General features: G+C 37.1%; 1 protein-coding gene across 1 annotated transcript in view; it reads left to right on the top strand.

Annotated features, from left to right (window-relative positions):
- The window catches only part of GGT7 (gamma-glutamyltransferase 7), a 590,994-nt gene that overhangs the window by 439,638 nt on the left and 123,436 nt on the right, over window positions 1-27,920 (top strand). Inside the window, exons 9-12 of the mRNA XM_044090287.1 lie at window positions 5,190-5,317; window positions 6,954-7,042; window positions 16,814-16,966; window positions 18,881-18,998. Coding sequence (XP_043946222.1) covers window positions 5,190-5,317; window positions 6,954-7,042; window positions 16,814-16,966; window positions 18,881-18,998 — 488 coding nt within the window. The remainder of the gene's footprint in view (window positions 1-5,189; window positions 5,318-6,953; window positions 7,043-16,813; window positions 16,967-18,880; window positions 18,999-27,920) is intronic.

The following is a 27,920-nucleotide window of genomic DNA, read 5'->3' as shown; positions in this document are numbered from 1 at the left end:
CTTGGTTCCAGTTCCTCTGACTTTTTTTTACAGACAATGCCACAGTCATGTGATTCGTCAATAAGCAAGACAGCACAAAGTCTTACCTTTGCAGGCTGGCTGTTCAGGCTTGGAATTTTGGAACCCGCCATCACTTGGTTCTTCAGGTGGTTTCACATCCCTTCAGAGCACAATATAATGGCAACCTCTTTGAGCAGGTCCAGGACACATCCTCACAAATGGATAGATTAGGTTCATAGATTAGTATTAGGCTAAGTGCCCTTGAGGGACATTTTAAGCCTAGCCAATTACCCCATGTAAGAATCAAACCCTGCACGTTGTGTCTGTAAGGTAAACACCTTAACCATTATGCCAACCTCCCACCCCTATGCTTCATAGGGATGTGTTTCTGGACATTGTATATTAGTGAGGTACTCCTCAAGTAGATCTTTTTGCCTTCCATCTGATCAGACTACTTCCCCAGTTCTTTTCTAGAGTTCCAAGTCTACTGTCTTGGAAAGTGGGCAGCATGTCTTTTTCTTGGAAGGTGGTGTTACTGTGCACTTATCTTCTTCTACTTCTAGGTCTTGCACAGAAACACAAAATCTTGATGGTGACTCCTTTTTGCCCAGACAGTGCTGGTTCCCCCTTCTCTTTCACCTGGCCAGTGGCAATCATCACTAGTTTCCTCACATGATGGATCTTCTCATACAAGACAAGGAGTTGCTCATTCATTCTAACTTGCCCACACATCAACTGATATTTTGGATGATAGGGTTTTGATTCCTTTTAGGCACCAATTTTCTGCAGAAGTGCTTTGGGTTTTTCAGGAGGCCAGAAACCCCACTACCATAAAATCCTATATGGCTAGATGGAAGAGATTTTCTATTTGGACTCTCAAGCATAGCCAGGACCCCTTTTCTTTGGGGCTCCTTACAATCCATTCTTATTTTTGTGAGTTGCTCAATACTGGTTTGGCATATTCTCCTGTTAAAGCTCATTTATCAGTCATTTCTGCCTGTTTGCTTTTCAGTCCACCTTTGGCTTCTACTTTTGAAGTCAAACAATATTCCTAAATGGCATCCTTTATATCAGGTCCCCAAGAAATCCTATTCCTCCTTCCTGGGATCTTAATTTTGTTCTTGAGAAAATGGCACAGTCCTAGTTTGAGCTTGCCTTTTCTTCTTCTTCCCTGTAACATTATACTTGGAAGACTGTATTGTTGGTGGCTCTTCCTTCTGCCAAGAGGGTTTATGAACTCCTGGCCCTCATGGCAGCTCCTCTTTTTTGGTTTTTCACAAGGACAGAGTCTCTCTTTGTACCATTCCTTCTTTTTTGCCCAAGGTGGTTAGTGATTTGTCCCTGAATCAGTCTATAGTCCCTCCTTTTTTCCTTCTTCTCGGTCTGGTAGTGAGAAGGTACTACACATGTGAATTTGCATAGACAGCTCTGCTATTACTTGAGTAAGACAAAATGCATCAGAAAATCTGAGCAACTTTATGTTTTCTTTCATGCCAGGAAACTGGGTTTGGCAGTGTCTGTGCAAACCATCTCCTACTGGATCTCTGAGGCCATTTCCTCTTGTTATTCTTTTCATGGCAAATAGCTTTCCTCTTCTGTTTGTGCTCATTCTACCAGAACAGTGGCATCTTTTGGTGATTTTTTTCAAGGGTCTGGATACTGTATCCATCCTGGAAACTAACACTTGATCTTCTGTCCTCACTTTTATCAACTATTATAAGTTGGATGTCATTTCCAGGACCAAGTCAGGATTTACCAGGGTTATCCTTCATGGGTTTGTGGAGGGATGTTGTCTGCCTTCCTCCTCCCATACTTTCTAGTAGCTTTTCTACCCTCCTAAGAGCAAAGAATATTGTGATAGTGATAAGGAAGGACATAGTACAGTTGTGTAAGCTCTTACCATAACAGTGGATATCCCACTTCTCACTGTTGCAATATTTGGTCCCTCCCTCCTGACCCCTTTTATTTTCTGTTTCCATACTGCTGCCTGAGGGGTTTCCTCTTACATCCTTACCTCCTTCTGTTTCCCTCCCTGAATGGGCATTTTATTGTTTCTCTGGGGTTGCTCTGCTTCTCCTGGGACACTTCCATTCTGAGGATTAGGTATCCATATGTCACGTGTACCTTACACTTTGCATTTAGGACATACATCTGAAGTACATCACCAGGAAGGTGTAAAGGCTTTGGTATACTGGCCAAATGTTAGGCTATCCTCATTAGGATATCCCAAGAGTAACAAATACTGCAACAGTGAGAAGTAGGACATCTACTGTTACAGTGAGATCTTACATAACTGTACTTTCTCACCTACACACTCATGAGCTTTTGCGGACACACGCACACACACACATTCACCGCACACATGCACCCAAACTTCCAAACCAGATAATAAATTTCATTCAGTATAATTGAGAGTGGGGGTCCATTTTCAGAATGTCTAGGTATCTGCTGCCAGGAATTTTACTCAACACATCACACATATTTCTAGTATAACCTCCTGCCTGTTAGTTAATTGCTTCCTGTACCATGAGCACTGTACTGATTATCCAAGAATCCATTAAAGTTTGGTAATTTATTTATCACTAATCTTTCACAGGGTATATGTAATGCCAGAATTTATAGGAAACAAACTGTCACCAAAGCAATGCTCATCTATCTGTAAACATTGAGAGTAAAAAAAGCACACATTCCAAATGTAATATAGTACTAACATCTACTGAGTTGTCTGTAGGTTCTTGGGTAGTTTCAAGGCAAGCAGTCCAGAAGACAATTAAGGAAACTGGCCCATTTTTTTCCATTGCCCCAAATCACTGTCTGCTTAAGTGACTTGCTCAAAGTCATATAGTAGGCAAATGGAGGCTAAGGGAATCAAACCATAAACTACAGGAAGTGGCTCGTTAACAGCTTATAGCTATAATCCTCTACACTAACTTCTTATTTTTCTTTCGGCTGTTCCCATTAAGGGTCACCGCAGCGGATCATCTGTTTCGATTTCTTTCTGTCCTCTGCATCTTGATCTGTCACACCAACCACCTGCATGTCTGTTCTCACCACATCCATAAACCTTATCTTAGACCTTCCTCTTTTCCTCTTACCTGGCAGCTTCATTCTTAACATACTTTTCCCAATATACCCAGCATCCCTCCTCAGCACATGTCCAAACCAACGCAATCTCGCCTCTCTGGCTTTGTCTCCAAACCGTCCAACCTGGGCTGACTCTCTAATATACTTATTCCTAATCCTGTCTACCCTCGTCACATCCAGTGCAAATCTTAACATCTTTAACTCTGCCACATCCAGCTCTGACTCCTGCCTTTTTGTCAAATCTGCTACACTAACTGCTGTGCATAATTTTAATTGTAGGCATTCATTGAATGTTATATTTGCATGAAAATGTCAGTAAAATGAGATTAGAAAATAATATAAATCGTGCAAAAAAATAATCCCTATTCCCTAAGAAAACCTCAGAAAGGTTAGCTAGTGATCTGTTCCACATGTTGTAGTCCACCTCAAAGCTCTGTGTTCCTTCTGCCATGCTAGTTCATTACTAATTGCACATGCACTTTAGGTTAGTAAATTGAGAATATTTAAGACTCTAAGATTCTAAAATAAAATACTGTAAGGGAATGACTGAGCAAGGTATTGCACATTTAGTTGGTGTGTAAGTGTCACACCTTGTATATAAAAAATGTGTAACTGTTTGCATTTAGAAACTTGAGCATTTTCTTTATGAATCCATCATAATGACTTAAAGACAGGAAAGATGGAACAAAAATATTTCCATAATGTACAGCATATAGTTTTCTAAATCCTCCTTTTGGAATATAAACACCACATTTTTGCCTGTTTTTAAATACTTGATATTGCCTTCATAAAAAAGCTTTGAAATAATAAATCTATGTTATGTTTTGAGAAAACTAAGTACTGAGTGCATCTTATGAGGATGTATTTTCCAATTAAATGCAGAATAATAATTTATAGATGTTTTAATCTGTAATATTAATGTGGTGTTTTTATGATAATATTTTATGAAAAATGTTACATTTTCTACAATTTTACAAAGCAAAAATGAAACCACCATTTTGTATGGCTTTCTGTAAGAAATGTATTTAAGCATAATTCTGAAAAGAATAACGCACTAATGAATAGCACTAAAGAAATTATCATTTTATAAATGTTTAAGAAAGTTGTAAGTTGGATACTCAAGCTGCTTTTGATGTTAGATTCAACACAAAGTGTAGCATTTTTCAGAATTTCACCCCAGAACTTGGGCACGTTATTTTTATGTTATTACCTTATCAGGTAGCACTTTTTTTTTTTCCCCAGATACTTTGCAGAAAATATTTTACTATGAGAGTGAAGCAACTTTCTGGGTATAAAGATAAACTTTTGTCTTTGATCAAGATCTGTTGATTCACAGACAGTTATCAATAACACGTGTATTTTTTATCTTGCAGTTGAAATTATTCTCAATCCAAACTTGCCAGTAGATCAACTACTACTTGTTGCTAATTTTATTTTATTGTTTAAACCTAAACTTAAATTTCCTAATGGAGAAGACATGCTGACATAATCTTGTTTTCTTGGAAAGCTACTTTTTACCCACAATGCATTGTGTGGCACAGCTGATGAGATTACACTGCCCTAGTCTGTCTTGTCAGAGTCAGACCACAGTCCATTCATTAAGAATGCAAGATAGCAAGCAATACTGTCAAGTTTCAGAATCCTCAGTAAAAATGTCTGACTTTTTGCAGTGAATTTTACCAGTTCTTTTTCCAATGCTGTAGCCAAAAGATTAACTCTTCAGTTATTGAACTACAGATGTTGGGGAAAAGTAGTGAAACAAAAATACATGATTGAATGTGTTCCTTATGCATGTATGCAAATTAATATAAAAAAACTGTTTGTGCTTTCAGACTGCAAAGATCCTTCATTTAGAGTTGTTGCTAGATCAGACAAGAGTTAATATCAGTTGTTAATGCAAAGAATAGCTTCCTGAGTACATCATACTAACCTTGTTTCCTGATCAACTACATTTCCTGTAATGGTGCCAGTTCATTATATCTGTAAAAGACTAACTGAACAGCTTACACTTTGTAAATAGTTGAGGTTTGATATTATTAGAATGTTATTCCTTGCATGTTTGTTCCATTTTTGATTTGACGTTGGCTTTCCTTGCTTGGTTTTAGGGCACCTTGTCCTTGCTCCACCAGCTCCACATGCTGGCCCTGCATTAATTGCTGCCCTTAATATCCTGGAAGGATTTAATATCACGAGCCATGTTCCTAGAAATATCACCTATCACTGGACTGCAGAGGTAAGATTCACAGTTTATGTGGTTTGTTTTGCATTATTTAGTCTGAATTATATGTTGCAGTCTGGCCGGATCCAGAAATAAAGTGATGACATAAAGTACTAGATACAAAAGGCGTACTCTGATATTTAAATAAATAGACATAGGAGTTCTGTGACTGAAGTGTGTCTGCTAAATATAAAACTGTCTGTGAAATAACTATTGAAGCTTACTGTTACACAGCTAAGTCACTGTCACACTTTATACTGCCTAAATATACAATTGTAAGATCACTGCACCTTTGAGAAGAGTGAATTCCCTGACATACTGCAGTCTTAATCTTTTAAACAGAAAAGAACAAATCTCACATTTGTGATTGCACATTAGAATATTAGTTACAGTTGTCTTGCAGTTAGGCTTGGTACTTGGTTAGCATTCAGAACTTCTGTAGGACTGGACATCAGAGTATCACAGTGGTCATCAGTGCTGCTTCACAACACCAATTCTTGCAGTTTGGCTGTCAGTTGAACTGCCTTTTTTGTAACACCTGTGTCCACGTGTTTTTGTGGGTGTTCTGGTTTCATTCTTCTTCCCACATATATTTATTTATTTATTTGTATTTGTTTATCGGGATAGTTCACTGATGTCAATGGATAATTTGCAGGCACAGCCCAGGTGAATAGGAACGCATAAGAAATGAGCAAAACATATTTACAGATACAATGATATGCTAAAAAATATACACATATTTACAGATGTAAAAATATGCAACATTTGCCATCTGTAACTGGTAGCATTTCAAATTCCCTGTAGGTGTGCATCCTGTTTATGGATGAACGCGTGCATCCTGTCATAGACTGACATACTATCTGTCATTAGTTTCTTTGCCTTGCAACCATTGTGTGTTGGAATAGACTTTGTCTTCCCTGTGACATTGTGCTGATAGTGAGCCACTTCCTGCAGTTCAGGGTATTAGTCCCTCAGCCTCCACTTGCCTGCTGTATGACCTTGAGCAAATCACTTACCCAGGCAGTGCTTTGGGGGCATTGGGAATTTGGGATAGGCTGCTTAATGCTCTCTTGGACTACATGCCTTGTAACTGGTAGGGAGCAAGCAGGCTGATTTACCATAACAAGCTCTGGTGGTTTTCAGTCTGCCAGGGGCAAAAATCTGAAAAAAAATAAAACATACAGACAGCTCACCTTTATAAGACCGTAGAGTATCTGGCTCCCTACATATTCTGTTGTTGAGTATGCCCTTGTAAAAATGTCCTGTATCCTTAAGGCATCACTGAACCATTCTGTAAAAGAGAAGATTCTAAACAGAGCGCAGTTAACTAGGCATTTAAGATAGTGAGGTACAAATGCAGAGGAAACCTGTGGTGTGAATAAACAGTCAAGCCCAAGTAGATGTAAAGGGTCCCAGGTTTCTTTAGCATTGCTTGCTGGTTGATTATTTGGAAGAGCCCTGAAGTTTTTTTGTCTGCATGCATATAACCCAGCAGCGCTTTACACCACTGTCAAGGAAACTCCACTAAAGGAGAGGGCTGGTTGAGTGTTGCTGTAGAATAGTATTAAGATTTCCATTCATATGATAATGTCATGGATTCATTAATGTAATATCTAACGTTTTTTTGTGTGTGTGATTTTTTTTAATACAGGCTTTGAAAATAGCACTAGCTATGGCAAGTAGCCTTGGTGACCCGTTCTTTGATACCAGACTGTCTCACACAGTACCAGACATGTTAAGGTATGTACTTCAAAAGCAGCAATTCTAAAGCAAGAAATCTTTTTACGAATAGCTGGCTGTAACTTAGTAATCAGTGTTCTGTCCTTCACCTTAACTAGGTGTGCAGGCATTTCTGTGTGTTATTACCTCTACTACACATTTACAGAGCTGTTGCTTAATATCTTTTCATGTGTCATGCTGATGTTTTCCCAACAGCTAAGTGCCCATTGCATTGAATGGCATAAACATTCACTGTGTCTCAACTTGTCAGTTACTTAAGAACTGTTATACTCTGTTTATTTGGAAAAAATAGTGAGCATGTTGTCTGGAGCCATAAGTGAAACTTTGCTCTATTTTATATTTTAGAATAGCTGGGAAGGCATTATACCATAAAATTTTGTTTACTTTTCTTGCTCTGTTTTGGCACCTTCTTTCATTGCTGGGAAGGCATTATACCATAACATTTTGTTTATTTTTCTTGCTCTGTTTTGGCACCTGCTTTCATTGACCATTGCGCTTTCTTCTCCACCCATTCATTTGGTTTGTTTAATTCCTCAGAAGATGAGTCATTTAGCCTATTCATTCTTCCTGGGGGTGATGATCAAGCGATGGAGGCAACACTGTCGACCATCTCAGGGTCAGGTTACCCCAATGCATAGGCCTAGTATTGCACTGCAGTATTGTATATTCAGTGGGCCCCTGTAAGGGCAGGTCACTCACTTCTGCAAACAAATTACAGTGCTTTCATGTGGTCTCCATTCTCTTTTACGCATTCTGTCACAGGTACGCCCTACATGTGTATGACACCTTCCACCTGAGAGAGACAAGCAGGCATTGCCTCATCATTAAAAAAAACCAGCAAGTGTTTGTTACACAACTCAGTGTGTTAACCGTGAACCAAAAAATAGAACAACCATGCTGACAATATGAGATGCACCAGGATAATCAAAAAAAAATTATGATTAAACATTTTCATTTGTATACAAGTTGAATCCGACTTCATCAGAATCTGTTAAAAACAGCACCAGGTGCACTATTTAAAGCACTTCAAATAAACACACAACAGCTGACCTCTCTTCCTTAAAAATACATACATATTAAAAAACTTCAACAAAATATATATATATATATATATATAAATATATATATATATATGTGTATATATATATATATATATATATATGTATACACACAGTATATGTGTATATATATATATATATATATATATATATATATATATATATATATATATATATATATATATATATATACATATATATATATATATATATACATTTTTTTCAGTCACTCGAGTGTAAATAAAAAAAATACAGAAGTATGTATAAAAACCTCCTTTGAATTATATTAAAATGAATTGTGATGATAAAACATTATATAATGAAAAAATGTATGCATACAAAAACCCTTTTCTTAAAGCTATGGCAAACTGAGATTTCAAAACAGTTATCCCTCCAAACACTAACCAGGACTGACACTGTTTATCTTTTGAAATCAATCTAGATCAAACACCGTGTTTTTATTTTATAACTTGGCTGATGCAAACTCAAAACATTGGCAGTAGAGATTGCATCATTAATGCCAGAAGGTTGGGTTACATTCAGTAGTAGCTGCCACATTAGCTCCTTGTATTCTAATGTGTTTTCCCATCCCCCTCCCATGAGAGAAATATCAGCTTTCGAAATAATAAAAAACAAAAATCTTTTAAAGTTGTCACATTGGGTGGAATGTTTATAAAGTCCATTGCTAATAACTTTCTTTTTTATATCATTCTGATGCTCATATAGCCTTTGACTCAACTGCCTCTGTGTTTTACCCAAGTAAAAGGCATAGCAGGAGAAGCAGCTTGCTATGTGTATTACGGCTATACTCATTACCAACGGTGTAAAAAAGGCAAAAAGAAACCAAGAAAATATGATCCTCTTTCACCTGGCTGAAATGGTGTGCGAGTAAGAATCCAAAAAAGAACAGCAATTCAAACGACAGTTGCAAAGAATTTGTTCAAAAAGTAAGGTCAAGCGCTTTCTTCCAGGAAGCCTGGACTTCATCAGAACCAATTATTTTTCCAAAAACCCCCATTTAAAAATAAAATTCAACCAATCAAATCACTTCAGTAATTACATGTGATAAAATTTAAAAAGACCACAGTTAAGCATTTTAATTTATACAAATTTAAATAAAGAGTTTTAAAAATACTTTAAAATATTAAATAACACCATTGATTCAAAGTGTCAAAGCTCTATGCTTTAAATATGGCATGATATATGTAAATTCGTTAATACCGGGGGTGTGGGTGGCATTTAATCATATTTGCCATTTCATTTCAGCTATTTCTAATGTATTTGTCCAATCGCCCCCTCTAAAATCCTTGTAAACCATTTCTAAAATGCCAAATAAAAACTTTGTGCAACATGGATTACTATTTAAATGCCTAAAAAGGGCATTATTTGTGGTTTTCTGTCTAATGGCGTACAAATGTTTATATATTCTTCTACGAAGTGTCCTTTCGGTTTTCCCTATATAAAAAATAGAACAATGTTGACACAATGCCAAATAGACACAACCCTTAGTACCACAATTACCCACAACTGTACTTATCCTAACCCCATATTCACCTATATTCAGTAGTGTATCTTTAAGAATGTGTTTACAATAATTACAATGCCCACATCCAGTAGTACCTTTCCCAGGTACACCTTTGAAAAGTATAGGATGTTCAAACAAGAATTTTAAATTCACGTTCGTTTTAAACACAAAAGTTGGGTTGTTCCCCAAAATGGGTAGAAGTTTGTTGTTGGCTGTAAAAAGGACCCAATTCTTACTTAAAATATCTTTAACCTTTTGGCTGTAACAACCAAAAGTTAATACCATACTACTTGTGTGTCCATCGGGATTGACTGTCTCATCATTAACCCTCATCGGGTTACCCAATAGTGGGGTATACTTAACTCCCCATTTCTCCTTTACAAACCCATACATATCCAAAACTAATTTTTCTGGGTAACCTCTGTTCTTAAAAAAATTAATAAGTACTTCTGTCTCCATAATAAATCGTTCAAATGTTGAACGCATTCCAGCCACTCTAATAAACTGTCCTTTCACAATACTTTTTTACATTGAGAAGGGGTGATTACTGCTAAATTCTAAATAGTCGTTGGAAAAAGTGGATTTCCTAAATATAGTGGAAGAAAATTCTTCCAACACAGGTTCCTTACGAATTGTCACATCCAAATAGTTAATTTCGTCATTATTATGTGTAGAGGTGAACTTAAAATAGTCACAAATACTGTTAATATGTTCACTAAATTTTTCGCCATACCCATCGGTATTTCACATAATAAAAATATCATCCAAAAATCGTATGTATAAGGACCATTTGCATTGGAAATCAGTATTAAATACATACTTTCTCTCCTAACTATACATGACTAAATTAGCAAATAAGGTGGCACAACCTGAGCCCATGGCTACCCCTTGATTCTGTTTAAAATACTCCCCCCTCAAAACAAAAATAATAGTTTTTTAGAATTTTGTCCATACATAACATAACGAAGTTTAATAATGAATTGTTTAAAGTTGTTTTTCTCCTTAAGGGCTTCATAAAATGAAATCTAAACCAGTTTTGTATGGAATGGATGTGAAGAGATCACACACATCAATAGTAGTGAATGAACAATCATCACTGTATAATTTCTTTTTGAACCTTATTAGAAAATCCCATGAATCCTTCAAGATATAATCTATGGGAACTAAAAATGTCCTTACTAATCTATCAACAAAGACACCAAGTGAATAAGTCATACTATAACGAGAAGAAATTATAAGCCTGTATGGGGGTACCTTTTTAGAGCCAACAACAAACTTCTACCCATTTTGGGGAACAACCCAACTTTTGTGTTTAAAACTAACGTGAATTTAAAATTCTTGTTTGAACATCCTATCCTTTTCAAAGGTGTACCTGGGAAAAGTACTACTGGATGTGGGCATTGTAATTATTGTAAACACATTCTTAAAGATACACTATTGAATATAGGTGAATATGGGGTTAGGATAAGTACAGTTGTGGGTAATTGTGGTACTAAGTGTTGTGTCTATTTGGCGTTGTGTCAACATTGTTCTAGTTTTTATATAGGGAAAGCTGAAAGGACACTTCGTAGAAGAATATATGAACATTTGTATGCCATTAGACAGAAAAACACAAATAATGCCCTTTTTAAGCATTTAAATAGTAATCCATGTTGCACAAAGTTTTTATTTGGCATTTTAGAAATTGTTTACAAGGATTTTAGAGGGGGCAATTGGACAAATACATTAGAAATAGCTGAAATGAAATGGCAAATACGATTAAATGCCACCCACACCCACGGTATTAACAAATTTACATCTATCATGCCATATTTAAAGCATAGAGCTTTGACACTTTGAATCAATGGTGTTATTTAATATTTTAAAGTATTTTTAAAACTGTTTAAATTTGTATAAATTAAAATGCTTAACTGTGGTCTTTTTAAATTTTATCACATGTATTTACTGAAGTGATTTGATTGGTTGAATTTTATTTTTAAATGGGGGGGTTTTGGAAAAATAATTGGTTCTGATGAAGTCCAGGCTTCCTGGAAGAAAGCGCTTGACCGTACTTTTTGAACAAATTCTTTGCAACTGTCGTTTGGATTGCTGTTCTTTTTTGGATTCTTACTCATGCACCATTTCAGCCAGGTGAAAGAGGATCATATTTTCACGGCTATACTCTTGCAATTAAATACTTTGGGGCAGGATATAGTCTGTGCGTGGTTGGCTAAATTTACATGTGGGGCCTTCATGAATATATTTACAGTATTTACATGCACAACACTTTGCCATTTTTTCTCCTTCTTGGGAGCCATTATTAAAGTCTGTTCTTTCTTCTTTTCAAAGATGACTTTCAAAGTCATGCATTTCTTATAAACAAATCTAGGATCTATTCCTGATTTTCATGAGATGAAAAATTGTAGTACAAGAATGATTTTAAAGCAAATAATATAAATATTTGCAAGAGCAGCGGCTTTAGTGTTATAATGAAAAATATTTAAACTATGAGGAAACCACAGTGTCTGAAAATTTCATTTGATGTTGGTAACAAGAATACAGCCATGAGTGCCTCTCTATTAGTTCAGGCACAAGCTAAAGAAATAAATCATTACAGTCAGACTGTGGTAGATTATGGTAACATTTTGCACAACCATGCTACCTTATTTCATGCAATGGGCTGTGTCCCAGGAGAGTGCCATATTACGGTTCTTTGAGAAGCAGTACAATCAGGAAACTCCACTAAAGGAGAGGGCTGGTTGAGTGTTGCTGTAGAATACAGTTAAGATTTCCATTCATATGATAATGTCATGGATTCATTAATGTAACATCTAACATTTTTTTTTTGTGTGTGTGATTTTTTTTTAATACAGGCTTTGAAAATAGCACTAGCTATGGCAAGTAGCCTTGGTGACCCGTTCTTTGATACCAGACTGTCTCACACAGTACCAGACATGTTAAGGTATGTACTTCAAAAGCAGCAATTCTAAAGCAAGAAATCTTTTTAAGAATAGCTGGCTGTAACTTAGTAATCATTGTTCTGTCCTTCACCTTAACCAGGTGTGCAGGCATTTCTGTGTGTTATTACCTCTACTACACACTTATAGAGCTGTTGCTTAATATCTTTTCTTGTGTCATGCTGATGTTTTCCCAACAGCTAAGTGCCCATTGCATTGAATGGCATAAACATTCACTGTGTCTCAACTTGTCAGTTACTGAAGAACTGTTATACTCTGTTTATTTGGAAAAAATAGTGAGCATGTTGTCTGGAGCCGTAAGTGAAACTTTGCTCTATTTTATATTTTAGAATAGCTGGGAAGGCATTATACCATAACATTTTGTTTACTTTTCTTGCTCTGTTTTGGCACCTTCTTTCATTGCTGGGAAGGCATTATACCATAAAATTTTGTTTATTTTTCTTGCTCTGTTTTGGCACCTGCTTTCATTGACCATTGCACTTTCTTCTCCACCCATTCATTTGGTTTGTTTAATTCCTCAGGAGATGAGAGTCATTTAGCCTATTCATTCTTCCTGGGGGTGATGATCAAGCAATGGAGCCAACTCTGTCGACCATCTCAGGGTCAGGTTACCCCAATGCATAGGCCTAGTATTGCACTGCAGTATTGTATATTCAGTGGGCCCCAGTAAGGGCAGGTCACTCACTGCTGCAAACAAATTACAGTGCTTTCATGTGGTCTCCATTCTCTTTTACGCATTCTGTCACAGGTACGCCCTACATGTGTATGACACCTTCCACCTGAGAGAGACAAGCAGGCATTGCCTCATCATTAAAAAAAACAGCAAGTGTTTGTTACACAACTCAGTGTGTTAACCGTGAACCAAAAAATAGAACAACCATGCTGACAACATGAGATGCACCAGGATAATCAAAAAAAATGTTTCATTATTATTAAACATTTTCATTTGTATACAAGTTGAATCAGACTTCATCAGAATCTGTTAAAAACAGCACCAGGTGCACTATTTAAAGCACTTCAAATAAACACACAACAGCTGACCTCTTTTCCTTAAAAATACATACATATTAAAAAACTTCAACAAAATATATGTCTATATATATATATATATATATATATATATATATATATAAATACACACACACATACACACACACAGTATATGTGTATATGTATGTATATATATATAATATATATATATATATATATATATATATATATATATATATACACACACATTTTTTTCAGTCACTCGAGTGTAAATAAAAAAAATACAGAAGTATGTATAAAAACCTCCTTTGAATTATATTAAAATGAATTGTGATGATAAAACATTATATACTGAAAAAATGTATGCATACAAAAACCCTTTTCTTAAAGCTATGGCAAATTGAGATTTCAAAACAGTTATCCCTCCAAACACTAACCAGGACTGATGCTGTTTATCTTTTGAAATCAATCTAGATCAAACATCATGTTTTTATTTTATAACTTGGCTGATGCAAACTCAAAACATTGGCAGTAGAGATTGCATCATTAATGCCAGAAGGTTGGGTTACATTCAGTAGTAGCTGCCACATTAGCTCCTTGTATTCTAATGTGTTTTCCCATCCCCCTCCCATGAGAGAAATATCAGCTTTCGACATAATAAAAAACAAAAATCTTTTAAAGTTGTCACATTGGGTGGAATGTTTATAAAGTCCATTGCTAATAACTTTCTTTTTTTATCATTCTGATGCTCATATAGCCTTTGACTCAACTGCCTCTGTGTTTTACCCACGTAAAAGGCATAGCAGGAGAAGCAGCTTGCTGTGTGTATTACGGCTATACTCTTATTACCAACGGTGTAAAAAAGACAAAAAGAAACCAAGAAAATATGATCCTTTTTCACCTGGCTGAAATGGTGCATGAGTAAGAATCCAAAAAAGAACAGCAATCCAAACGACAGTTGCAAAGAATTTGTTCAAAAAGTACGGTCAAGCGCTTTCTTCCAGGAAGCCTGGACTTCATCAGAACCAATTATTTTTCCAAAAACCCCCATTTAAAAATAAAATTCAATCAATCAAATCACTTCAGTAATTACATGTGATAAAATTTAAAAAGACCACAGTTAAGCATTTTAATTTATACAAATTTAAATAAAGAGTTTTAAAAATACTTTAAAATATTAAATAACACCATTGATTCAAAGTGTCAAAGCTCTATGCTTTAAATATGGCATGATAGATGTAAATTCGTTAATACCGGGGGTGTGGGTGGCATTTAATCATATTTGCCATTTCATTTCAGCTATTTCTAATGTATTTGTCCAATCGCCCCCTCTAAAATCCTTGTAAACAATTTCTAAAATGCCAAATAAAACTTTGTGCAACATGGATTACTATTTAAATGCCTAAAAAGGGCATCATTTGTGTTTTTCTGTCTAATGGCGTACAAATGTTTATACATTCTTCTACGAAGTGTCCTTTTGGTTTTCCCTATATAAAAACTAGAACAATGTTGACACAACGCCAAATAGACACAACCCTTAGTACCACAATTACCCACAACTGTACTTATCCTAACCCCATATTCACCTATATTCAGTAGTGTATCTTTAAGAATGTGTTTACAATAATTACAATGCCCACATCCAGTAGTACCTTTCCTAGGTACACCTTTGAAAAGGATAGGATGTTCAAACAAGAATTTTAAATTCACGTTAGTTTTAAACACAAAAGTTGGGTTGTTCCCCAAAATGGGTAGAAGGTTGTAGAATATTATTCCCAACAGCAGTTCACGTATCAAGGGTTGAGGAAGCGGTTATGGGTAAAGTTTGTTTTGGATTTAATGACACTAACATGAAAGGACATAAGGCTTGGGTAAAATGCAATACCTGGGTACTTGAAGGTGTGAACCTGCTTGGTTACTGTCTGCCAGAGGAGGCTTTTTTTGATTCTTTAGAATATGTTCAAAATAATTGCCTTTGTTTGTTTTTGGTTGGTTGGTTGCTTGATTTTTTTTAATTAAATATTTTGTAAGATTGTTTTATGTTTTGGTCCTGGCTCACAGAAAACAAGATCATCTGCATATAAGATTAGGTTAATATTTTAAGGTCAAAAGGTAAGGAATTAGGGAAGATGAGGAATAGCTCTGAGGCTTGTACAGAGCCTTATGGTACTCCAAATGTGATATTCTTAGGGGTAGAAAAATGTTCCTGTATGCAAGAGTGAAAGCTGTATTTGTGAGATAGTTTGTGAACTTGTCAGGATCCAAAGCTGGAGTATGCAAGGGAATGAAAAGGGTGTGATTTACTGGGTCAAAGGCTTTTATAAGGGCAATAAAGTGGACAGCAGTGAGGTGGCCTTGACTTACATTTATAAGAATAGTGCGAGTAAGCTTATGTAATGTTAAACAGTCTGAGTGCTTAGTGCTTCTGTTTTGTTTAAAACTATATTGGTGAAGTGATAGTGTGTTGCATTGATATATGAAGTTAGCAAGTTGCTTACATACTGCCGTCTCCAGGAGCTTGCTTAGAGGTCACCACATCTTTGGAATAGACTCCCACTTCACATCAAACAGAGCACCTCAGTGGCCATCTTCAAACACAATCTGGATGATTGGATGGCTAACTGTAAATTCACCCTGGGGGTTCCACCTTTGTCCCTCTTGGACAGGGGCAATAGTTGCTGATCATGGTAACAAGGGTAAAATTTGACTAGGCTTGTAAGGGCCCTTGGGCCATTAGCCTAGTAACTTCCTATGATCCTATATGGGATAGGATGAAAGTCAGAGGAATTAGAAGGTTTTGTGTGTTTCACTATTGGTATGACTGTGGCTTTTTCTACAGATTAGGAAGTTTGTGCTGTGAGAGAAAGAGAGCTTGAAGAGTTGGCAAATGTGGCAATAACAATTTTTCAAAAAGTTCTATAAACCAAGGAGCAAGTCCATATGGGCACAATAAATTGTGAGTGGGCAGAGACTGCAGGAGCTTTGAAGTAAATAGCACTGTTGCAGCTGACTGCAATAAAATAAACTAAAGTTCCCAGTATAAAATAACTAAAATGAGCCACAGGCAGGCACTGGGATATAACTGTTTTTATTTTTATGTTTTCATTGCTTTGATGTGTTTGTAAGATCCTTGAAATGTAAAGCTACACATTTCTCTGTTTGTTTCAAACATTTCTTTGCTTTAAATTATGGAAGTGACTTTTCGTCTCTAATAATGTGTTCTGTTGGTTTCTTTCTGCAGCAAGATGGAGGCAAATTTCCATCGTCAAATGATCAATGACTCACATTCTTTTCCTGCCAGCCACTACATGTCCTTTTATGGCCTTAAAGTCGACCAGGTGGCCAGTCAGGTGGTGGTCATTGGGCCTGATGACTTCATTGTTTCTGTTGTCAGGTATGTTTTAGAAGAGTATCTGAAATCTGCTTGGGGTATAAAACAAGCAAACACTTCCATGCAAAAATCCTAATCCTTCTGGACTTTGTTGCATACTTGGGAGCCATACAGATGCCCTTCTATTGTTCCTTTGTAAATTGCCTTTCCAGTCTCTCTTCCCAATATATTCTAATCTCCACTGATTGATTATTATATTTATCATCCAACACTTTATAAACCTTACTAATTATCCTTTTTGAATAGCACCTTCTGTTCTAGACTTGGCTAAAATCCCTGCAGAGTACTTTGTTAGAAATGTGCAGAAGGACATGAGTGTAACTAAGGAAATGATTTGTTTTAGCTGGGATATAAGATCTGAAGTTTAATGCTATTGGCTGCCAAAAAAGCAGTTACTAAATAAATAAATTGAAATTAGAATCTAAACCAGCCATAAACGAATTATTGAATATTCTAAAGGAGATAAAAGAACTTGAGGTTGGATCTTTAGCTAAGAGAAGGAACAAATTACATAGAACTAATTGGAATCTCTGGGAACAATATATGCAGAACAATGTTCAGGAGGAGTGAAGTTCAAAGGAAGGCAGGAGTGGAGCAATTTGTGTAATGTCAGAGTGAATGGTAACTATTAAGAAACTAAGAAAAAAGTTATACATACACATACACACACACATATATATATATATATATATATATATATATATATGTATATATAAGAAAATGTACGTATATTGCATGAAGTTAATGCAAAATGTTTAAAATGGGTTGCTTTCTTATTTATTAATTTAATATTTGTTTACCAGGAAAGTCCAACTTGGAACAAAGCCAATTTTCAGCAGAGGCCCAGAGAAAAATGCTCCAGATGTGTGTCTTTATAATGTGGGAAACACGCACGAACGCAGGGAGGACATACAGACTCCGCACAGAAGGCACTCCAGCCGAGAATTGAACCAGAGAACCTCTTGCTGTGAGGCAACAACGCTTCTGCTGCACCACTTATCTGTAACCATTTGTGTACCCATGTTATTGTTAAATGTGTGAAGTTAGTAGAGATGTTAAAAGAATAGAACAGCAGCAGCATTGCTATTGACAACTTGCATTAAACTGCTGAGACAAGGTTTCTGATGTGTTCTGTTTATGTTGGGTGTTTTTATAATGCTTATCCTGCCCTACCTGTGCAATTGATAGTTTATTGCTTTTTCCAAAACCAAAAAAATGTTGCTGCTTTATAGATGCAGTTTTTGAATCCTATTCAATTCATCTAGATCGTACCTGAAGGTAGCCATACTGATGTGACTTAAAAATTTAATCATCAAAGAATACATCCGTAATTAACTAGGGAGTCCATGCCAATCTATCCTATTCCTGCGCAATGCTATGCATTTTCAAACAATAGCAGAATATTTTAGGTTTGCAACTGGTAAATTTTCTTTTTTAAATATTGTTTGTACAAGAGGAACAGTAGGGAATTGTATGTCATTCTGATATTAAATTTATGCCAAGTAGACATTACTAATGAAGTAGGTTTACAGTATACATACTTCTGACATTGCTCTGGATGTATTTAAATGAGAAACAATATGCAGGTAAAAATCCTGCTGGTGAAAGTAACTTGTGGGTTCGAGTAAGAAACAAAACATTAACACCCAGACGCTTATCACTGTAGGGAGCAGGAGTGATGTGGTCAGTGTAATGTGTGACAAAACAGAAGGGCTGGATACTGAGAGAATAAGAATCCCCCTAGTCACTGAATTACCAAAATATTTCATTTTGTATTGCCTCAGAAATAATGTATCACTGTAATACTGAATTACATCAGCCCAATACTTAACTGATTTCATTCAGACATCTAATTCTGCTGTTGAAGTAATCCTGCTTGCTCACCCCTTCTCTCATTTTTCCTTCCTGATTTTGCAGCTCTCTAAATCGTCCATTTGGAAGTGGCATTATGACACCCTCTGGAGTCCTTCTCAACAGCCAAATGTTGGATTTTTCTTGGTTGAATAAGACCCAAGATCATACAACCCCAAACCCAGTAAGAAACTATTTAAAATGTAACACTTGCTTTGTTTTATTTTCTTTTTTTCTGACTCAAGCAGAATTGTGGGTTACTGAGGAGCTGCAGCGTTGATGTAATGAATAAATGAGTGACAAACTAAGATTTGTTTAAATGGATAAAGAAGTAAAGGAATGAAAGGATGACTTGTGAATCCGTGTTTGTCGCTGTGCTGTTATGAGTGAATTTCCTTTACATGAGGAATATGAGTTAGTTAACAACAAGGGTTTGTAACTGGCATAGCACATTTCTCGCTGTTCAAAGGAAATGTTTTCCTCTGTCTTTTTAAATCAGTCTTTCCTACTGCCTTGCAGTAAGTCAGCTGAAAATGACTTGCAGAGTATCTCCTCCATAGGAAAACATATCTTGTTTCTTCCTCACTTCGAAAAAGCATAAGTAACTCTTAGTCCCCCCCAATCCCACTGAAAAGCCTGAAAATTCATTTACATTATGGTACTTCACCAGCAGTTATGTCAGACTTTTCCTGTAGCATGAGTGGCTGCTATATAATTCTCTAGATTTGTTGGGGGTTGGCATAATGATTAAGGTGTTTACCTCACAAATACAAGGTACTGGGCTTGATTCTCACCATTGGAGTAATTGTCTAAACTTAAAATGTCCTGCAAGGGCAGTTAGTCTAATAATTACCTATGAACATATTCCCATTGCTGTCAAGAACACTGTATGATTTATCTCTCTGTCCCTCTCACAAGTCACAGACGACTCCTAGAGTGATCCTACATATAGCCACCAATATCCACAGAATTTTCAAGGTAAGGAGGGAAAAAGAAAAAGGCTACCAAGTCTTTCTTTCATATCAAACATGCATGTGCTCACATCTCCTGCCATTTTACAGTCACAGATCCACCTAGTGCCTTTGAAATGTGGGAAGAGACCAGTGCTCTCTGAGGAAACCCATGCAAGCACAGGGCGGGCATACAGAGTCTGCATAGAAGGCACCCCATCCGAGAACCAAACCAGGGAACCTCTTCCTGTGAAGCAGCAACACTACCCATAGTGCCCCTCAACAACCCCCAATATGAAATTATTTAAAAATAATACTTGATTAGAAACGATGATGTGCTGTGGATTGAAAATGAAGAAGCAGATCATTACAAGAACATGTAAAATGTGCACTCTTATTATGGGATACTGTTTTCAAACAGATCAGTCATTTCTGGATAAAGGGGGGCTTTAAGGGTATACTTTCATTTGATCGGCCGGTGGATGGTCGATCGGAATACAGTCAAAAGCAGTGCGGCAAAACCTCAAAAATGTGAATGCAATTGTTGTGAATCGCAAAATATCCCCCCCTTTTTGACCCATGGTAGCGGTTGTTTAGGTGGTAGAACAGTCGGAAATGTCACATTCGGTGTTTTGTACGACATTCCAACCATTTGGCAGTGAGAAATTCGGTAATAACAGTCGGTGTTATACCCGATCGAGCAATGTTAGCTCGATCAAATTAATGTATTCTGGTTTTAAGAGTAGGATTCCATCCCCTCCCATTCAATCTAAATTAACAATAATTTAATTTTTAAAACAATTTGGTTATGTCATGTTCTGTTTTTACATTGTGTTTCAGAACAGGAGTGTAGTAAGTGGGGTGAACATGATTAAGGGATGTAGTTATAGTAAGCATGTGGAAAAATTTGATGGGGTGTTAAAGTTTTTTATCATATTGGACATATTCTTGTACTGCTCCTATAGAGCTTTTCATCTGTCAGTTACTCTGAATAGAATATGTTGCTTTACTTCCTCTCATCACGCATCTCTTTTTGTAGATAGTTTCCTACTATAGAAGAAGCTACTCTATTTTTCGTACCCTAAATCATAATATACTATATATGGGACTACTGTCTTACTCTGACCCATTAGTTGTCTTCTATATCAGCATCATAATATTTTTGAAGTCAGGATGAAGATACACATTCCCTTTTTTACCATCTTGCTATCCCTATACTTGCCTCCTACTGTTTGGAACTTGCTCCATCCGATATTTGGAAAATGTTCAAACCCAAACTCTCCAGAAGTCAACTTTTAATAAACATCACATATGCCGCTAAGGTATGTATTTCAGAGACCCTGGTTAGTTATGTCTCTCATTCTCTCATGCTTCAGTGCTTAAACCGTAACCCACATTAGACTGTTCAGACGATAATAGTTCTACTAATAATCTTGCAGATGTAATCTACTAGAATAATATTTTTAGTAACTCTGTAGTAATTGTTTATATGTTGCTCAGTACTTGTTTTATACTTCTGTATTCTTGTAGCTGTGTGGGGCTTACTGAGATGCTGTTTTCTGCAGTTCTTTGTAATCCTCCTGGGTGCATTCTGCTAGTATCACTGGAAATCAGTATCTACTAGGAATTATCTATAGAATCACACGTCCACTTCTGATCTTCATTATCCATGGGTCCATATGTCCATCATGATGATCTTGATTAACCATAGGTCATATGTCCACTGATGATCTTGATTATCTATAGATTCATACGTCCACTTCTGATCTTCATTATTCATTTGTTCATATGTCCACTGATGATCATAATTAGCCATAGGTCATATGTCCACTGATGATCTCTATTATCTATAGGTTCATACATCCACTGATGATCTTGACCAGGCTTTGCAGTACTTCTTTCTTCCCCAAGGTCTTATTTCTGTCATTGATATCATTTGCATTATTTTCAGTTTTTCTTGCTTACTTCAGCATACTACTGAGGATTTAACCTAAGTGGTTCTAGCTAAAGATGTACTTTTCTATAAAATTCCCTCTATGGTCCAATTAAAATTATGTTATAATTCTGTTTCCTATTGTTTCTTATGTTTTCTTCGTATTTCCTTGACTATCTTCTCCATTCTTTACTAAACATTTGCATCTCAATTACCAATGTTCCCTGTTTTTTTCTCATTCCCTTAAGTTAAATAATCAAATTCTATATTGTTTACTACATCCTTATAATGACCATTCCTTATTCTATGCCACTTCCTTAAAATGAAACAACAGGCTGAATATACATTCAGCAATAGCTGCTTTATCCTCCTGTTCAAAGTCATGAGAGAATTGGTGCTTGTCCTAGGACTAAACAGGTGTAAGGCTAAGGGCCTAATCCTGAATGGGACAATAGTCTATGGCAAGACCTACTAACATGCTTATCACACACCAGGAACCCAGCTATAGGCAAATTGGAAGATTGGCAGTTCACTCTACAGCACCTTTTTTGGATACTGGATGAAAAAACACACCTGGCAAAACTCTAAGCAAACTCTACATAGAATGAACCCCAACCAAGATAAAACCAGAGAACCGAGAGCTATGAGGAAGCAATACTAAGCAAGGGAACGCTGTTTCCCCCAAACAGGCTAAACAGTCTAGTCCTATTTGTTTTGCTGTTAATAACACAACTGTAGCATTCTCCATAACATGTTATGTTTTCTTTAACTAGTACATATGGTTAGAAAATCTGACTGTTTATCTGTTTTGCTGTTTACTTCTCTTAGTGACTGGGATGTTTAGTAACATATTCAGGACTGTTTAGTCTGAAATGGTTTTGACTGCTACTGCTTATCCTTAATGACCTTAATACCAACATTAGTTGAAATGCATAATCTCTACATTTTGTATTGCAGATGATTTCAGTGTTCTGCATTAGATCATGTACTTTGTTTATCTTTATGCTTATATGTGTTGGTTCTGTGGCATATTGGTTACCACATCAGCAGGTTGAAGGTTTAATCCCAGTGAGCTGTTCACACATAGAAGGCTATTTGATTCTCAGTGGAGCCAATATGCTGTTGATTGATACTCAGGGGCATGGACAAGAAATCAAGTTTTGTATTTTTGTACGTTGTATTGCAAAACAGTTATGTCTGATTTACAAAGTGTCCTGATTCACTCCCCCAGAAGAACCATTATGCTTTTGAAGGCTATTGCCAAAAGTCAAGTTTTCCTTTTTTTTTTAATTTGGATGTGGACAGGAAGTCAATTTTTTTTATTTTTCATTTCGCACAGAGGATCAAAGCTCTGAGCTGATAACACGCTGCTTCCTGTAATCATCTATACAGGGTTCGGTTCCTTCAGTCTTTATTTGCCTACTCTGCGACTCTGATCAAATCACTCAAAGGGATTGTGATCTCTGGTCATTCCTGAAAAGGATAGTTGTGTCCTGTGGGTTAAGGACAATTGTATACCATGGGTTTACACAGTTAACAACTGTTTATAATGGAATAAAGAAGTAGAAATAAAAATGCTTTAATGTTTATTATGGTCTGATATGTGATCTGATATGTAAATCAGTATACCAATTTGTGTCTTATTAGACGGATGAAATATTTTGCTTACATGGTGTTATACTTGTAATGAGTATCTATACTATGTTATTGTTATTATTATTTTATTATTATTACAATTAGCTGCTGTATGTATTTTTTGCCATTGGTGTGGCTTCTTATCAGAAGTGCAAGAGCCATAATTATGAGTGCATCAACACCAGAAAATAAAGTGAGGCTGAAAAACAAATACAAAGAGTGTCTTTGTCTGCCCACAGCATTGCTATTATAGGTTGCTATTATATATGCTAACTCCAAGATCCCTGTACTTTGAACTCTCAAGGTACTGGCATCTCAGACTTGGATTACATATTCCCCTTTTTCACTTCTACAGTCTTGTTGTTATTCTGAGGGCTTTGTAATTTCAACAGGAACCCCTTTTGCCTCAGCTCCTTCTCTTAACCCAGTTAAAAAAGTGTATAAACACAGCTTGTCTGATTTTAGGATTAAGCCGTGAACTGTTCTGATCTGCTGTATCACATGAAAGGTAAAACAATCACTTAAAATGTGGCCTAGTTTGTTTCATGTTGGTGGTGTGTCAGAATGATGAACTACAGTGCTAACACTTATTTTAGTCTGTGTTATTGACACTGAACCCCGGATTTACTAATCTTCCATATAGAACTAGCTTAGTCCTGCATGGAAGCAGCCGTGTAGGAGCAGGACGGCAGCGTGCCATGCATATTAATGAAGGCACGCTGCCTAAGCTCCTGATCTTACATGGAGCATGTAAGAGTGCAGGGGGTGTGTCTGAGAGCAGAGCTCTCAGAATATACACGCCCCTGCAATGAAGAACAGCAGAAAGCCCTAAAAGAATGAGTGAGACCGCTCATAAGTGTCTGCATACCCCCAGCAACATCCCCTCACATGTACAAGAGCAATAGTAAACACAAACAATATAAAGATACTTTTTTTTTATGAAACAGATTAAATTTAACCGTAGGTGTGTGGGTTTGCCCATCACTTAGCTATGATTAATGCAGCTTAAATGGCAGAAGAGGATAAAAAGGAAGATATATGCAAATGAAGCAGTATAGCAATAGTGTAGTGTGCAGAGCATTCGCCTTACGAGCAGTCATTCCCGGTTCGAGTCCCAATGCAGCACATTCCATTTTCCATGTCAAATCATGTTATGACCAATATTTGTAGTTGCATAACCTACTAAATAACATATATTTGTGAACTGGAGTATTGCATTAAATGCAGATGTGAGGTGTCAGTGTCATAATGTTGCAAAGTCCACAGATAATCACATGTGCCCCATACAGTATATGTACACAGGAATCAGGGATACAAATGGAAGGTAAAATGTGTAATGAATAATAACTCCATACAGCTTCCAAATCCCCCACCTTTCCAAGAACCATTAGACATTACTGTTTAAATTAGTACAGTGGTAAGTGAGAGTAAGCACTAGTAAGCAAGTGTAAGCACTATTAAGCAGTAGTAAGCGGGAGTAAGCATATGTAAGCACCAGTAAGTGGGTTTAAGCCCGTTTGCACGGGGGTAAGCAATGCGCACACAGGTTAAGTAATATGGAAGCTAACTCTCTGTAAACATATTTAACTGAAGGTTAGCATTGCTTACCCTCATGCAAACCCATGCACAAGTGCTTAAAAGTGCCTTAATCACTCTGTATCCAACTGCCACTGTCCTGCCCAGCAACAAAATAAACGGACTTGCAGGTCTTGAACTCAGGACCCTATACACTACAATCACAGTAGTTAACCACCAAGCCATCACAGCAGTACATAAGATTGAGGTATCACCAAACAAAAGTAAAATCAAACTGAACATGTGAAAGGAATGAGTATACAGTCCTATGTTCTGTAACCTACTACATAAACATAAATATGTGAACTAGAGTACTGAAGTAAGCCCGGATGTGAGATGTAATTGTAATAGAGCGTTGAAGTCCCCTAGTAAACACAAGGACCCCATACAGTGTACGTACACATGAATCATTGATACCAAACACATATATATATATAACATGTAATGAATAATAAATCAATGCCAAAAAGCAAATATAATGCAAAGTAAATATTAGGCAACGCTAAGCAGTGCACAGGCCAGCTTAGTAGGTGTAAGCAATATGCAGGGCAATATGTAGGCCAGCTAACTCAGTTTGCCCAGTGGTATACCCCTTTAAACAATGCCAGCCTTAGGTAAGCAGGGTTGCCCATAGCTTAGCCTTTTCAAAACTGTCCAATCACGGCAAAGTGTGTGAATTTGGCCCTACTTAAAACCAACAGGCAGGAATACATCTCACAACTGGTTGTAGCTTCCCCTTGCAGACATCATGTCAGGAAGGGGAGAGGGGGTGCAGCACTGGGGCATCCAGGAGTCCAGAGTCATGGTAGGACTCCTTGTCAAAGACCATGAGCAGAGACTGCTACAGGGCCAGTACCAGGGGTCCCAATATAAAGCGGAAGCCTGGGACCGTCTCACCCGTGACCTCACCAATGCCACTGGCATACCCCAAACTGGTGAGCAGGTCAGGCATCACTATGCCGACCTGAAGTGGCGAAAGGGGGATCTCTTGGATCAGTGGATCCAAGACACTAGGACGGCAGGAGAGGTCCCAGCTGTGTGTAAGTATCACTCCACCACCTGTTTAATAATTGCCAGCTCATGTTTAATATGGATAGGTATGGCTAAATATTCCTCTTCTGTTCTTCACAGTGGCAAGTGAGCGGGCCATGAACCAGGAGGCCCATGGATGTTGCTTGGAGAGGTTGTGACGTGAGGCAGGTTAGTAATACTCTTGCATGTACTGTCATAAGAAATAAATCTAAAAGTACTAGTAAGTTAATTGCCAGTATAAAACCTATATTGTTTAAGGCAAGTACTGCATACACCAGAGAATATTGCAGGAAGAGTCTCATATAGGTTGTATGTAAATAAAAGCATAATAGCCTGACAATAAAGGTCTAACTGCTGGACTGCATGTGTTTACTCTGGTATCATATGGTAATGTAGATTTGCAATTACTTAATAGTACTGTAGTATTAAGCACTGTTACCCACACTGTACAACATAAATTAAAAATGTGTAGGAATGTCTGTATACTACTGGTGTAATCCCCAGAGGTCAGCTAGTACAACTGGGAGAGACACAGACAGAAAACAGTGAAAAGACAGACAACAAAATCCAAATAGCACACACAACTAAGACGTGAACTTTTGTATTTTTAGCACACACAGCCATGGTTCAAATCCTGGGAGTGGTAGTAGTTTGCATACAGAATCACACCCCACAACTGAACAGATATGTCCAGAATGTCCAGTATATTGGCCCATATCTACTGCATGTCACTGTGTCCCCCTGGGAAATCAGTGGGATGATCCCAGACGTATAGGCTGCAAACAAGAAATACAACTGACTGTCATACATCTATAAGACCAAACCAGTCACTCTAGCAACCCCCCCAAACTGTTATGAGAGTAATTTGCCAAGTATGTCCCATCTACACCCCCATGTTGTCAAGCTGTGACCAGAGTGTGTACAGTAACAGAGTGAGATGTAAGTGCATAATACTAATGTAAAACTGGTACTTTGTGTGGCAACATTCAGGTAGTGTTAACAAACATTGCTCCCACTTCAAATACGAACACTGTGCCGAGAAATAAAAGCTTGATACCCTATACTGGTACTGTTTACTTTGGTATTGTTTGGCATTGTGAGTGTTGCAGTTGCTCTGAATAATAAGGTATCACTGATCACTGTCACCCACACTGTGCTACATAATATAACTATATAGGAAATCCTGTATAAGAGTGTTGTGAGTCACTAAAGGATGAAGAGGGCAATAGTCTACATATGTCCCGGTTCACCTGCATGTGGTCAAGACATGGTCAGAGTCTGTGCAAAAAGAGATGGACAGGTATGTGCAGAACATCAACTTGGAATCTGGGAGTATGTGTAGAAACAGTTAGTTAGTGTTAACAAACAATTCCTCAACAGGTATACCAGGTAAGAGGTGTATATTGCAGGTAAAACCAGTCCATGTATATAGTTGTCTACAGCCATATCACTGTTCAAACTGAGGCAATAGGGTAGTGTAGTAATACTTGTAAGGTACAGATAACAGCACTGACTAGGAAAGTAATGCGAACTACAGGAATATACTAGTTGTTAACTGACATCTTTCTCCCCCCCCCACCATATCTCTAACAATACACTAAATACCCACCTCAACTGGTACATGATGACTCCTCTGTAATGTTGGGACATATGTCCTAGTGTTTGATAAGTATATAAATCTGTTTCTATGCATGTGCTATGTTGAAATACTACATTGGTGGCATGGTGCCATCAATGTACCTGCATGCTGTTGTTATTACCACTGTGGTCCCATATATGCATGTGTTCCATTTGCTATGCAACTGTTCCATATCTGGTGTCTAGGTTAATGGGAATATCTATGCATGCTGTTATACTTAATCCTGAAATGTGTTGACTATTACTAACACATATATGTTGATAAATCATAAACACCATAGCACGTATGGGAACGTGGGTCCCAGCAGACCCACCTGTCCCTCCTCAGCTAGCCGTGGCACCA

Source organism: Protopterus annectens, chromosome 12.part0 (genome assembly GCF_019279795.1).
Source record: "Protopterus annectens isolate FY-2018-M chromosome 12.part0, PAN1.0, whole genome shotgun sequence".
Lineage (NCBI taxonomy): Eukaryota > Metazoa > Chordata > Ceratodontiformes > Protopteridae > Protopterus > Protopterus annectens.
Note: the sequence above shows the minus strand (reverse complement) of the source record. Positions and strands in the feature narration are given on the sequence as shown.